We start from the raw sequence: 13,921 nt of genomic DNA on the forward strand, positions 1-13,921 counted from the left end.
ATATGAAATGGGGATAGATTAATTAATCGCTCAGTACGAGTGTCGATTATAACTCTCAATTGTCAACAATACGCTACTCTACACAATTGTTCTTGCCCGTAGCTTGCGGCCGTCAAATGACGATATCTGGAGAACAAGCGCCGTATCGAAGACGTTAAATAAAAATAACAATCACGTTACAAGAAATATAATTTAATATAATAAAGTACGGTTTATTATTAAATATTATACACAAATTAAATATATTTTTTAATGTTTTATGTTTTTATACAATGTACAGATATAAAGAAAGAACATTTGAGAGAAAAATTAATTAAGTAATTGATATAATTATGTTTTTCTATATACGATAAAGTAATTAAACTATTAACATTGATGTTATACTATTAAAGACTTCAGCCTTTCACCAATTAAGTGAAATTTTTATGCTTTGCTTGATTTTTATCTATTTTTTATACATCTTGATATAATACCACAATTGGATATAATTATTGTTTTAAATGGTTTTCCTGTTTTTGTACCAAATTCTTCAATCTAAAAAATATCAGATATATTAACATGTGGTCATGTTCAAAATTATTACTAAGTATTCTTGAATCAATTTTATTTTTCAAATCTGTTATGTAAATAAATTTATAAAAAGTTGTTGCAATACAGTAGTTAAACTTTTTATTTATTTCTTGGATTTATAAATCCATGTATACTAAAAATTTGCATATTTAATGTTTCAAAATATTTTCTGTGATTTTCTGCGGTATAGTTTTAATTAATTGTTATATACTTCTAATTTTCCTTATTTTATAGAAAGATTTATTAAATAAAAAGTATGAAAGAAGGTACAGTTGTTCTTTTCAAAATTTATAATAATTTATTAAAAGATAATTATATAAGTAACAAGTATTCTTCATATATGTAGAAAAATTTAGGAATGAATAAGATATCTTTATTTTAATGTAATTGAAATAAATTTACCTTATAAATGTTTGAGAGACCTGCAATCACTTTCCCAAAAACTACATTTTTCCCATCTACTGTTTCCAATTGTCTAAAAGTAAGATTAAATTTGGAATTGCATGTATTTTCAGTTTCGTTACACATGGACAAAATTCCGGGACCAGCATGACGTAAGTTGTAGTTCTCATGCTCAAATGATTCACCATATATGGACTTTCCTCCACATCCGTTAAGTTTTGTAACGTCTCCACCTTGACACCAGTAACCGGATACAATTCGATGAAACGGTGTGTTCCTATTAGAAAAAGCATGGCTTTCCTAGAGATGTAATTTTATCTCCCTTTAAAAAATATTATTCATTTGGAAAAGTAGACTTTTTTTAGATATCTTTACCGGATATCTCCTCTGTCCTAATAAATTTTTCTAAAGAAATCGGCTTAAGAATTTATATATATTTGTAATAATAATATCATAAAAGTAATATTTTGAATAAATGTGTTTTATCAAAATAATGTATTGCATAGAACTGCACACATCATTCACGTCTTTTAAGTAAAATTTTGCAGAAGGAAAACACAGATTATTTTTCTTTTATTTTTTTTAAATTTAAAGTTGTCAAAATACGTGTATTTTACTTTTATTTACTTGTATGATAAGCCATTATATCCACGACATAATTCCGCAAAATTTGTACACGTTCGAGGTACAATATCATCATAAAGTTCAAAATGAATGGACCCTAACTTCTGATCTCCTTGGATTTCAATTTCAAAAAAACATTTGGTTCGTATAGACGGATTTATATGTCTTAGCAATGATAAATCTGCAATTATACAATGATCTTGTGGAGATTGCAATCCAATGGTATGTGTTGTAGGTTCTTTCTGATATCTATAGAATTTAATCATTAATATGATATAAACATTTACATTACGTGTAATGTGTAATAATAATATGATATAAAGTTTATTCTTTTATTTTATTACATTTCATTATTGTGTTTTTATCTCTCAACTGCATTTTTAAAATTCTATTTTAGCTTTCAAAATTCTATGCTCGGAAAATTTAAGATTTAAGACACAAAGTAAAATTGAATTTCATAATTAACAATGGAATGGAAAGAATAAAGTGTTTTAAGATATGAATATATGTCATATTGATTTTATTAAAATTATAATAAGACAGAAAGAGATATAAAAAGATAGTGTTCTTCTAATTAAAAGTTTTAAAAAATAATGTAACTTAAAATTTGTCATAATTATAATTTAAGTAAAATTAATTTCGAAATTGTTTTGCATAAAACTTTGAAAACGAAAATATATATCCAGGAAATATTTAAGGAATAATTTACCTTTTATTGTGTTCCATTTTCATTTTCATTTCTTTCCAATCTTGTATAAACTCGACAGTAGGATAATTAGTACTTGCTTTACGAATTTTTCGTAATAAATTTTTATTTTCTTTCATAACTTGTGTATTTTTTACTTCCTGATTATCAAGTTTTGATTTATATTTTATCTTTGGTAACCAGCAATCGATATTTGCCTATAATTTGGATACATCATGAATTTCAGTTTAATTTAAAAGCAATTAATATATTGTTGCAGTTAATTATATTGATAATAATACACAAACAAAAAGGATTAAAAGTTTAAAACCTATTTTTCATAATTATCGCTTCGTTTTTTATCATTATTGCAGTATTTTAAATAATACATTCAATACTTTTACTAGAAAATTGCACATATTTTTGTGAAACATTATACAATACATGTTTGTAATTATTAAGATTACTTATATTACAATACTAAATATAATCATAGTAAGAAATGATGTGGTAGTATTAAGTATAAGCCATATCAATAGTAAGATATAGTAATATAAGTATACAAAAAGATAGAAAATAATGAGGAATAAAAGATATTTATTACAGAAATAAAACTTTTTATAATTATCTTATCCTTACCCTTAATCGAGTAATTATATTCATCCGCCTTAATAATTTTATATTTTGCTTGTCGATTTCTCTTATTCGATTTATGTCACTTCTCATATTATGCGGTTTGTAATATGCCGACACTTCAAATCTTGGAGGCTTATTATCGACTTTAGCTACAGCTTGTGCGATCCTTCGTTTATATTTTTTATATGTTTTTTTATCCATAGCTTTTATTTTTTGGAATGGTTATTACTTTTTTTTATATTATTTTGTTACAGTTCAATTAGTATGCGAACATGTTATTATTATATTTCAAGTTAAAATTTCAATTCATAAGAATATGAGAATTATGGTAACGGTTCAAGATATAAAATTATAACATCGCTATAATTATTATAAAATCTTTTTATAAGCATTATTCTATCATTAAACTTTACCGTATTTAATAAAGTAATATTAATATGTAATGTTTTGTTTTTAAGTTAAAAATTTATAAATTGCGAAAAAGGTTACAATTTATAATAAAATTTAATTGATGTTTCAGATTATAATTTGACAATATTGCAAAATTAATATCTTTTTATGCTGCAAAATTATGATTTTTAATTTATATGTCATATTAAATGCTTGTTAATTTAATTTCCTTCTTTAATGTCTTTTTTTATTGTGTTAAATATATAATTAATGATCTCACTAACTATAAGAATTTAAAACTATTTTCTGGTGACTAGTGATTTATAACAATTGAATTATTGATATTAGATAAGAAAAAATTTGTATAGAAATCAAATTTTTTTGTAAATTTCGATAATTCAAATTTTCTATACTATTATAGACACACACACACATATATATATATATATATATATATATATATATATATAATGATAATATATTTGTGAATACTGGAAGTGCCATTATCATTATTTCGTGAAATTTTATTTAAAAAATAACACAATATATTATATTGACAATAATACACAAACAAAAAGGATTAAAAGTTTAAAACCTATTTTACATAATTATTGCTTCGTTTTTTATCATTATTGCAGTATTTTAAATACATTCAATACTTTAACTCTCTGCTTTAGTCACTATTTATCAAAATATTATAGAATTCTAAAATATCCATAAAAATATAAAAATTAATATTATTTGATAAATGTACCTACACAGTAGAAATTAGGTTTTGCATAAAAAATGTTCTTATACTTTTTGCCTAAACATGATGCATACAGTGGTATTGATACATATTTTCTTACTCATGTCTCGTTGAGTTCCTTTCACTAAATTGGATACATCAAGCAATAGATTAATAATGACCGATAAAAAGTAGTTGATAATTTGTTATGATATGAAATGATATTAAGATTATTTTAAGTAGATATCTACCAAATAGAAGTGAAAATGGCCAGTATTTCAAATTCTACAAAAGATGAACCTCAAACTAAGTCACAAGGTTAGATTTCTTGTTTATATACATACTTATATAAATTTCCATTTTGTATAAAATATTTGTTTCTTTTGTTTTTATAATTAGACTTAATTTACCTTATTTCACATAATTATATAGTTTAATATAGTTAATATAACATATCCTATTTCATATAATTTTGCAATTTATTGTTTTTTATATATTTAAAATAAAGTACATATGACAATTACTTTTAATATGATAATGATCACAAGATAACAATTTCTTAGTTTCATAGTAATATTATCATTATATAACTAATAAGATATTTGTTTCTTTATTTTGCTTAATAATTATTATAGCAGAACATGTGGAAAAGCAATTAATTATGGGAAATTATATACAATATGAATAAAAATAGTTAGTATCATATTTGTTAACATTAAAATTTTTCATTTTTATGTTATATATTAATGTGTTATTATTAATATTTAAGATGTATAAGTTACAGGCTGCATTAAACGTACGCAAGGTGATGGAATGGAAAATGCAACGGCTGAAAAAATTGAAGTTAAACAGACAAAGTGCCGTCTTGGTGAAACATTAATTTATCATCCAACAAATTTGAAACAATTAAGTTCAACTCCTCCTGTTGTGCCAAATGGTCCAATAGTAAATTTAATACCAAGGCATGTTAATAATGTAAAACACGAGAAACATATATTAAGTTCATTAAAATTAAAGGAGCCAAAATTTATTCCTTTTGAACCTTATAAAGCTGCAGTCAATCCAATCATTCCATATGAAAAAAAGAATAGAAGATTGCAAAAAAGTAATGTAAATGTGAATCTGGCTATCTCTCACGTTGCTGCAATGAAACTTCATGAAACAAAGGTATCTAATGATTTAAAGACAGTAGACGAAGATAAGTCTGCAGAAAGTGATTGGTTGATAGAAAAAAAGGCATACGAAGCGGAAATACAAAAGCTTAAAGAAGAAAATAATCAACTTGAAAATCAGTTGAAATTTCAAGTACAGGTACTAATGTTACTTATTACTAAAGTAATAATATTATATCATACATTTTTCTTTTTTACAATAGGTTAATGGAGAATTAAAAAATTTATTAGTAGCTGCTGTTGGAGAAGATCTTGAAACAAAAGTTCATTTATTGACTGAAGATAAATTGCAACTTTCTCGAGCTCTTTTAAATTCTGCTCAAAATTTATCAACCCATCAAGAACAAACAGAGTGGTTGGCAGGTCAATGTGAAGTCTGGAGGAGCAAATTCTTAGCCAGTAGGTAAATGAAAATAATTCAATATAAATATTTAATTATTTATAATAATTTATAATAATACATAATATATATAATATACATAACTTTCAATAATTTTTGGTAGCTTAATGGTTGAAGAACTTGCAAAATGGAAAGCAGCTCTTTGCCAAAGAACCACAGATCTCCAAGAAGCAATAAAAAGACTTCTAGAGGATCGAAATCTTATAAGAGATATATCCCTTAAGACATACAGGTATGTTTCTTACATGCATTTACAGAAAACGTATTTTATTAATGAAAATATTTCTACAAAATACTTTAAGTATCAGGAACATACGTATTTTAATACATATATATTATGTCCTTTTTATTTAAGGATACTTAGTATTTTGCGTGAAAATTTTGATCATGCTGGAACTGTTTCTTGCAAGAGGAGGCATGTATTACCAAGTACAAATATAATAGATTTAGCACAAGGCTGTTGTCAACTTGCAGAAATTCTAAAAGTTCAATTATTATGTGGTGTAGAAAACATTATTTTACAGAGAGAAATTAATATAACTGGCTTAGATATGAAAACACTTGCCGAAAAGACTGCAGAACAAGTAAGTTTTCATTTCATATTTATTTTGTATTTATTTTACCTTGTTTCATGTATATTTATTTCTTTCATTTATATACAGGTTCTTATGAGTCCAAAGTTGCTCATGTCAGGAAGACAAGATGTAGCTTGCAGTGCAGTGATGGGAGCAGCTGTTGCAATTGGTGGCCAAATATTTCTTCCACGAAGTGATTCACATATAGCTTGTTGTCCTCATTGTAGTGGTGAAACTAAACAAATATAAAATTTTTTATTCATATATATTTCTATAACTCATATATAGCGAAATAATTATTATATAACATTATATCATTTTAAATTCTTATATGCATTATATTATTTTTGTATTTAGAATTGTCAATTTATTTATAATAATATAAAATGACAATAAAAAAATAATCACATAATGTCAATATATAATATTGTACGATTTTTTATATACAAAACATTCATAGAACGTTTGCATCTTTTAATCTGAATTTTATGTGGAAAATAGAACACATTTCAGAGAATCTTAAATATTATTTTAACTGTATGAAATTCTTTTATTCACCTTCAAAACATTCTGTATAGGTTCATATATCGTAAAGTTGTGACAATCTATCAAATTAACTTCTTTGTAATTTTTATATAACATAAATTTCCAGATTTAAGAGATTAATTATAGCGCCAAAAATAGAAATAATTTATCGATATTTATCGAAATATTAAGATATGATAAATGAAAAACATTAAAATTTAATTAGCTTATTTGTGCGTTATCTTCAATTAAGTGAAAATTATTGCTTAATTTATTAATATTATTAAAATGTGGTAGATGATAAACCTTAAAATATAATAAATATAATTAATTAATCTAACAAACTAATATAAGCATTTCGTAACGCAAGATCCCGCGTTATTTAATAGACTGCGAAAATCCACGGTTAGTCGACGCTTAGCGGTCGCAGGTGTAACATGTCAGTTCTTATCAACGCCGACTCTGGACGAGCGCGAACGGTTTGTAACGAAATAATTCCGCGGGTATTTTTATATATGTACCATCCATTGCTTAATTAATTTTTTACAAGTCATTGTATTTTTAAAAAGTTGGAAAAAAATCAGCGTTATTAATAACCGCGATAAATCAAGAAAGTGCGCGCATATGATTAAACTCTTTAGTTTTCCTTTTTATCTTCCTCTTTGCATCTTTTTACCTACATACATACATATATTAGAATTAAAGATTGATCCAAAAGATCGGTCTTTAATGTGTTTTCTAATTCGAAAGAATGATAACGAGTGGAAATCATGATACGTGATTCGATTTACAAATAGAAAATATATTTCTAACGGACTATTTTCAAATCTTAGTGCAAATATTTGTTTAGGCAACACATGTTATATTTATATAAAGAAAGAACCGTTTATTCTTCATGAAATATGTCTTCGATAAATGAATGTTGTACGATGTTAAAGAATTTTATGCGTGTGATTATTATCAAATGATAATTATAAATCCTAAAATAAAATAAAACTGAAAAATAAAATAAAAATGAAAAATTGAAAAAGATAAATGCCTGAAAAATACAATCAAATTTTCTGTTTAAGTCTTTGAGAAGGAGAAGATGCTGGACGAGTTATTTATGCGATCTATTTTCACGCAAGTTGTGTTACCTTAGTGGCCTAAAAATATCAGTGAAATTTGATTAGGCACAGCTTGGTGCTGTATTACCTATTCGAATATATACGTACTTGCTTCAATATCAATTATCTGGAATTTTAAATGATTGCTTGCTGTTACTATTGCAACAATATTATAAAAGCAATTGCTTTGTTAAATACTTAATAAGTATTATTGAAAATTATATTTTGTACACAAACTTTTAATCTCTTTTCATAAATTATTTCTTTTTTGCTATAAATATAATTTTTAATTTTACTATTATACGTAAATACTATAACAACAAATATCTAATATACTGAGATAAAGATTTTCATAAATAGTAATTTATTTCTTTTTCTCAAAGTAACATTTGTTTTTGTTTATATATTATATATACGTATATGCAGGTTTGACTGAATTAATTACAGAAATGGATAATATTTATCTATATTTCTTTCTAAGTCTACTAGTGTTGGATATTTTGAGTAATTTAAACAAGTAACGTTTGCCATAAGCAAAAATAGCAATGTGAATGTGAAAAGTTATTACATAAAATCAAAATCATCATATGTCACGGGTTACGTATTTGACACTGAATATAGTGAAAAGATTAAAATCCGGAAATAAAAAAAGAAAAGAATTTCATTACAAGTTATAGAAAAAATTTTAATTTCGCTGAATTAAAGGCTTAATAGCATATTTGCCATTAGTATCTTAAAATAAATTTAATTGAAAAGCAAATATAAAAAAAATACAAATTATTACACTGTATTTAAAATAATGAAGTAATATTAATTATTATCCGAATGAGCTTAATATAATTAATATAATCAATTCCCTCAATTGATAAAATTAAAAATTTAATTATATACGTATGTTGTAAAAAGTAAAATTAATACTAATTTTCTTGAAATTTCACCAGAAGGCTTGAAGGAACATTACTTTTCAATTTATGTTGATATTTCGTGATGGACAATAGACCAGTTAATTTATTTCTACAAAAAATTGAAGAAAACGCAAGAAAAGTATTTTCGTCCTTGCCTGAAGATAATGGTGGCAATCGCTCACGCCAAAGAAATTGTAGTCTGGTTAAAATTAAAGAAGAAGAAACTGGTGATGAAATTCAGGTAAAATACATGTTATTTTTGTGAGTGTTTATAAGTTTTTCTTCCATTTTGTTCACCATAATTTCACTATAATTTACTTCTCGAATTTAAATTAATAATATTTGATTTTTGTGAAATTGTACAAAACCATTTCGTTGTAAAGCTTAACAAATTCTGTGAGAATAATTACAATTTTTCATACGTCATGAGAGAAAGAAATGAGAACAAAGTTTAGTTATTATGTACTTGCAATACAACGCTAAATTTTATATGTATTAATTTTATATGATATTACACAAATACCAATAATATAAAATGAAAGTGTAAATATAAAAATTTGAACACTTCGAAAATATAAAAATATATTTTTAATACAAAATTATATATTGAATTTATAATAAAGTAACCATGTTTATTCTTAGAATTATCTTATTGTAAGCATTAAGGCAACGTTAGTTGATCTTATTGCAAAAGTTCGTACATATACAAGTAACTTGAGAGCAATATAATCTATACACTATTAAAATGTAACACAATCCATTGATCCGTATTCCATTATAATTAACGTGAATATTGAATTTCGTTCGTTATAATTTCTTTGCGTCAAAACTAATATACTTTTCCACTAGTTTATTTTAACACTGGAATAATTATTAATAGTAACAAACTTTATTAATATATTTTGTTTTTAACATCAAGCAGGATAATTATTAACAATGACATAATTTATTAAATTACATAATTGCTTATGCTTTGTTATATTTTTTCGTTATTCTGTTCTGTTTTTTATATTATTATTTATCATCATAAAATATTTTATGCATAAGTTTTAACGTCGTATCAACTGCATCTAATATTGCTCAAGTATATACACGTGTTTATTTTACAAACGTTTTAGTTGTATAAATACATAGATAACTTTATTTTCCTATCTTTCAGCCTTGAAAAAGGGGTTAGCACGTGGTTGTGCCTACAAAATCAATATATATGTATATATATATAAACAATACTTTAAAGACAATTACAATACTTATATTTTAATTGTAGGTATATTTCATTTAATAATTTAATACATTAGTAAAACTTTGTATAAGAATTAAAAGGCGGATAATTTTACTAAAAAGATAAAACGTTTTTATACTTCATAATTTAGTTTCAGGAATGTATAATTAAATTTTATTCCACAGAATTTTCTATATAATGTTAGTGAATGTTCGAGTTTCATATTACTCTTTTCCGCTTAACTTAATAATATATGCACATCGACATTATGGATTTATTAATTTAGATTAAATAATAAACCGTATTTCCTGCCTTTTCGTTAAAATAAAAGAATTTTTTTTTTTAATAAATATAACGTATACAATTATATAAGTAAATAACAAAATACAGAAAAATAACGTCACTAGAAGAGAACAAACAATTCTAATATGACTTCGAATAGGACATAGGAATAACCATAAAGATATGTATCAAAATAGAGCACGCGATTTATATGCCACCGTGTATCAGTGAATGCGATATGGGAATAGAAAAAAAACACAGCATAGAGGTTCTGTCTGTCCTTATGTAATCCGGTATGCACACTAACGCCGTTCGTTGATCGGTGTTACTATCAATGTTACATATTTACTGTAAGAATGTATATGTGTCATTAGACAAGAACGCAAGAAACCTCAATGCAGCGTTCTCTTTCTATTCTTATATCGCTTTTTTAGCTCACTCACACTCTACCTTTATATTTCAACGAGAATAACACAATTACTTGACTTAATGGAACAAAAAAATCCGCAAATTCCCCAACAGATGAAACCATATACCACACATCACCTGCAATCGAACATATAATTATCCATTATAGAAAATATAGAAATCAAAGAAGAATACTAGGAGATAACATAAACATGAAAGAAATGCTAACTATCCCTAATAATACAAAGAAGACAATAGAATTCGTCAAACAAGCGAATCTAATAAACGAAATCTAAAATATCAAAGTTATCGCTAATAACCACGAGCTGTTATTGTGACATTAAAACCTGCACCAGCCTGCACTTAAAAGAGATTACATTACAGCACATTAGATACAATTAGATTAGCTTAGAATTTATGATATACTGCTTAATACATAATATATAGAATATTTAACATAGTATAGACGCGTTATATTTTTAAGACAATTAGAGATAAGAAAAAGATATGATACTTCTGAAAAAGTCACAATATAAATTAACAGAAAGTATTTTTGTATTTAAACAAAGATAAAATATCACTCATATTTTATACATTATTACAGGAATATGCAGCAACTGCAATGAGTGAATTATTAGGATGGTATGGTTATGATAAAGTGGATAGTGGTTATACAAAAAGTTTAAACCTGGATCATTTTACATCTATATCTGATGCAAAAAATCAAGCACTTCAAACTGATCAAGATATTGTTTCAAACAAACTGAGATTAAAATCGCCAGTAGTGAATACATCTGATTCAATTTTTGAAGTTTCCGATGTACCACTGTCTTATTCTAATAATAACTTAATGTCTGTGAATAGACAATTAATTTCATCCCCCTTATCATTAAAACCAGTATCTTTTAGTACTACATCTAAATTTCCATATGAAAGTTATTCAAGTTCTATTTACTCAGGTAAAGTATAAAATATGTATTATGTACATAATATAAATTACATATGATTTCGTTATAATTTTTAGTATTTTTAATATTTTTAGATAATATATCTTGTTCTTGGTGTGGTAAAATTGTTCAAATATTTGAATTAGAAAGATCCAGTTCCTTTTCTTATAATATGATGGATGATTTAGGATACTTTTGTAGTGAAAATTGTTTTGCAGCTAGTAGAAGAGCAATTTTTAAACAAGCAAAAACATGTGACTGGTGCAGACATATACGAAATCCAATTAGATATGTTGATCTTCAAGTATGTGAATTGAATGTAGAATACTAAATAATTAAAAGTAACTTATTTTCACCATTTTATTTTTAATTAAAAATGCTATACTGTACTATAATATAATTTGATGTATTAGAAAATTACTAATCCTATTCCTTTTTTCAGGATGGTAAAAGTCAGCTTCAATTTTGTAGCAATAAATGTTTGAATCAATACAAAATGAATATTTTTTGCCATGAAACACAAACTCATTTAATGCTTCAAGGTTTAAATAATGTTCCTTTTCATGATACAGAGAAGAGTGGTTTAATAACACCAGAATTATGGTTTCGAAGTTGTCAATCACCATTAAATAGTCCTGCAGAGAATACATATTTAGTTGATACACATTTGACTCATAGTTTATCATCACAGCTTTGTGAGAACAGATCAATAGAAACAGAAGAACTTGATAATGAAAAATCAGTAGACCCACATAAAAAATGGCCCAGTAAAATCAATTCAGTGTGCACAAAAAAATGTACAAAATCCAATAATTGCAATGAACATAAAAAGAATTTTTGTACAGAAATCAATGAATATGATAAAGATCAATCTTTAGTAAATGAGAAAAGCAAATGTTACCATTCCATGATTAATCAAACAAATTGTAAAGAAAATTATTTAAGAAAAAATGATTTGAATTGTAAGGACTTCAAACAGGAATATGCAATGGATACCATGAATAATTCACATAGCCTTAAAGATAGCAACACATATTTAGAAAGGAACATACATGTAAAAAACATAAGAAATTTACAAGAAAAAGGATATGACACTCCAACAGAAAATATATTACAATCATCATCTTGGTTTTCAAACTCAACTACACCTACAATGCATCATGAAATTCCATCTTTGTCTAAATCTTGCGTAAATGAACCTAACCAAATAAGATATCAGAATCAGACCAATGTATTTTCAAGAACTTCATCATTTAAACAATCCAGTCCAACTGAATTATTTCATTCATTACCTCCTACAACACTTCTGCCCCCTGTTACAGTTCTTGTACCATATCCTCTACCTATACCCATACCAATTCCTATACCTATTCCAGTTCCTATATCAACAGCAATTTTTAGTAAATTAGTGACTGATAAAGAAGATTCCATAAATATAAAAGATTCAAATTGTAAAAATGTGGAATGTAAAAATTCAATAGAAAATAAATATTCCGTTTTTGATAAGCCACAGATTAAAACAACGAACTTATCAACAGCAGAAGACTCACAGCAAGTAAAATTAGATAAGTTTTCTTTTTCATCATCATCTTTGAAAACTAATATTGAAATCAATGATACTTCACACCAGTTACAACAGAATAAAAAACTTTTAAGAAAAAGAAAACGCTCGAATAAAATCATTAATCATGAACATGAAAAAATTCAGTTAAAAAAAAGGAATAACTTTATAGCAACTTAAAAGACAATTTATAAAAAGATATTTTTTAATAAAATGTATATATTATACAGAATATTTTTTATTTATAATTAATAACTTTAAAGCAATATAAGTAATCATATTAGCAGATAAAAATTCTTTTTTCACTGATTATAATAATTTCAGTAGTAATTAACAGCAGCTTTGAATAATGAGGTATTTTTCACAATTCACAGTTTCTATTAATATTTTACTTTAATAACTAATTTAATTAAATAAAAATAATAAACAAATAATTTTGTCCTATAGTATTTAAATATACGTAAATATATAATTTTTTAACAATGAATAGAATATATGGCATATGTTTTAATATTTCTTTACACAATTTTTTGGAATTATTTCCTTTCAAATCTACTATAATATATCAAAAGAAAATTTATGATTTGAATATATTTCATTAAAATATTTTATGGCTCACGTTTATTATAATATATCTTGTAATTGAAATATACTATCTTTTTTATATCTTTGTACAGTATAAATATAAATAAAAAATAGAGAGGGTTGTCAGTATAGAATATACAGAAGCTAGTTAATTACCGGATTAATAGTTAAATAGTTAGATAAAAGGAGTGTGTATCGA

General features: G+C 25.0%; 3 protein-coding genes across 8 annotated transcripts; 2 read left to right on the forward strand and 1 right to left on the reverse strand.

The window, feature by feature from the left end:
* Positions 1-51: 51 nt before the first annotated feature.
* Positions 52-3,574, reverse strand: LOC132905613 (uncharacterized). 2 transcript variants are annotated; one of them, XM_060957092.1, is made up of 4 exons: positions 2,921-3,574; positions 2,306-2,499; positions 973-1,249; positions 52-126 (listed from the first exon to the last, which is right to left on the reverse strand). In XM_060957092.1, the coding sequence occupies exons 1-4, from the start codon at positions 3,116-3,118 to the stop codon at positions 79-81; spliced, it is 717 nt and encodes a 238-aa protein (XP_060813075.1). In that variant the 5' UTR covers positions 3,119-3,574; the 3' UTR covers positions 52-78. The 2 variants fall into 2 exon arrangements, with proteins under 2 accessions (XP_060813075.1, XP_060813074.1); XM_060957091.1 differs by lacking the exon at positions 52-126 and adding an exon at positions 131-534 and having other exon boundaries at positions 2,921-3,572.
* A 393-nt stretch (positions 3,575-3,967) lies between these two features.
* Positions 3,968-6,445, forward strand: LOC132905634 (golgin-45). 3 transcript variants are annotated; one of them, XM_060957134.1, is made up of 6 exons: positions 3,968-4,352; positions 4,813-5,345; positions 5,410-5,609; positions 5,710-5,838; positions 5,962-6,190; positions 6,269-6,445. In XM_060957134.1, exons 1-6 carry the CDS (start codon positions 4,301-4,303, stop codon positions 6,428-6,430), a joined length of 1,305 nt encoding a protein of 434 aa, XP_060813117.1. In that variant the 5' UTR covers positions 3,968-4,300; the 3' UTR covers positions 6,431-6,445. The 3 variants fall into 3 exon arrangements, with proteins under 3 accessions (XP_060813117.1, XP_060813119.1, XP_060813118.1); XM_060957136.1 differs by having other exon boundaries at positions 3,969-4,352; positions 4,804-5,345; XM_060957135.1 differs by having other exon boundaries at positions 3,969-4,352; positions 4,819-5,345.
* A 669-nt stretch (positions 6,446-7,114) lies between these two features.
* LOC132905631 (uncharacterized) lies at positions 7,115-13,369 on the forward strand. Of its 3 annotated transcripts, none has more exons than XM_060957126.1 (5): positions 7,115-7,185; positions 8,754-8,958; positions 11,234-11,588; positions 11,672-11,880; positions 12,019-13,369. In XM_060957126.1, the coding sequence occupies exons 2-5, from the start codon at positions 8,800-8,802 to the stop codon at positions 13,315-13,317; spliced, it is 2,022 nt and encodes a 673-aa protein (XP_060813109.1). In that variant the 5' UTR covers positions 7,115-7,185; positions 8,754-8,799; the 3' UTR covers positions 13,318-13,369. The 3 variants fall into 3 exon arrangements, with proteins under 3 accessions (XP_060813109.1, XP_060813111.1, XP_060813110.1); XM_060957128.1 differs by lacking the exon at positions 7,115-7,185 and adding an exon at positions 9,877-9,980 and having other exon boundaries at positions 8,821-8,958; XM_060957127.1 differs by lacking the exons at positions 7,115-7,185; positions 8,754-8,958 and adding an exon at positions 9,595-9,980.
* The last annotated feature ends 552 nt before the right edge of the window (positions 13,370-13,921 follow it).

This window comes from Bombus pascuorum, chromosome 3 (assembly GCF_905332965.1).
Source record: "Bombus pascuorum chromosome 3, iyBomPasc1.1, whole genome shotgun sequence".
Lineage (NCBI taxonomy): Eukaryota > Metazoa > Arthropoda > Insecta > Hymenoptera > Apidae > Bombus > Bombus pascuorum.

Excerpts from the sequence above, each read along its gene's own strand:
- LOC132905613 (XM_060957091.1), bottom strand. The coding sequence starts at position 3,118 with ATGGATAAAAAAACATATAAAAAATATAAACGAAGGATCGCACAAGCT. Across the intron at positions 2,500-2,920 it reads ATATAATTACTCGATTAAGG|GCAAATATCGATTGCTGGTT; the intron begins GTAAGGATAAGA and ends TCCAAATTATAG. Across the intron at positions 535-972 it reads GTCTCTCAAACATTTATAAG|ATTGAAGAATTTGGTACAAA; the intron begins GTAAATTTATTT and ends GATATTTTTTAG.
- LOC132905634 (XM_060957134.1), top strand. The coding sequence starts at position 4,301 with ATGGCCAGTATTTCAAATTCTACAAAAGATGAACCTCAAACTAAGTCA. Across the intron at positions 5,346-5,409 it reads AGTTGAAATTTCAAGTACAG|GTTAATGGAGAATTAAAAAA; the intron begins GTACTAATGTTA and ends TTTTTACAATAG. Across the intron at positions 5,839-5,961 it reads ATATCCCTTAAGACATACAG|GATACTTAGTATTTTGCGTG; the intron begins GTATGTTTCTTA and ends TTTTTATTTAAG.
- LOC132905631 (XM_060957126.1), top strand. The coding sequence starts at position 8,800 with ATGGACAATAGACCAGTTAATTTATTTCTACAAAAAATTGAAGAAAAC. Across the intron at positions 8,959-11,233 it reads AAACTGGTGATGAAATTCAG|GAATATGCAGCAACTGCAAT; the intron begins GTAAAATACATG and ends ACATTATTACAG. Across the intron at positions 11,881-12,018 it reads TTAGATATGTTGATCTTCAA|GATGGTAAAAGTCAGCTTCA; the intron begins GTATGTGAATTG and ends TCCTTTTTTCAG.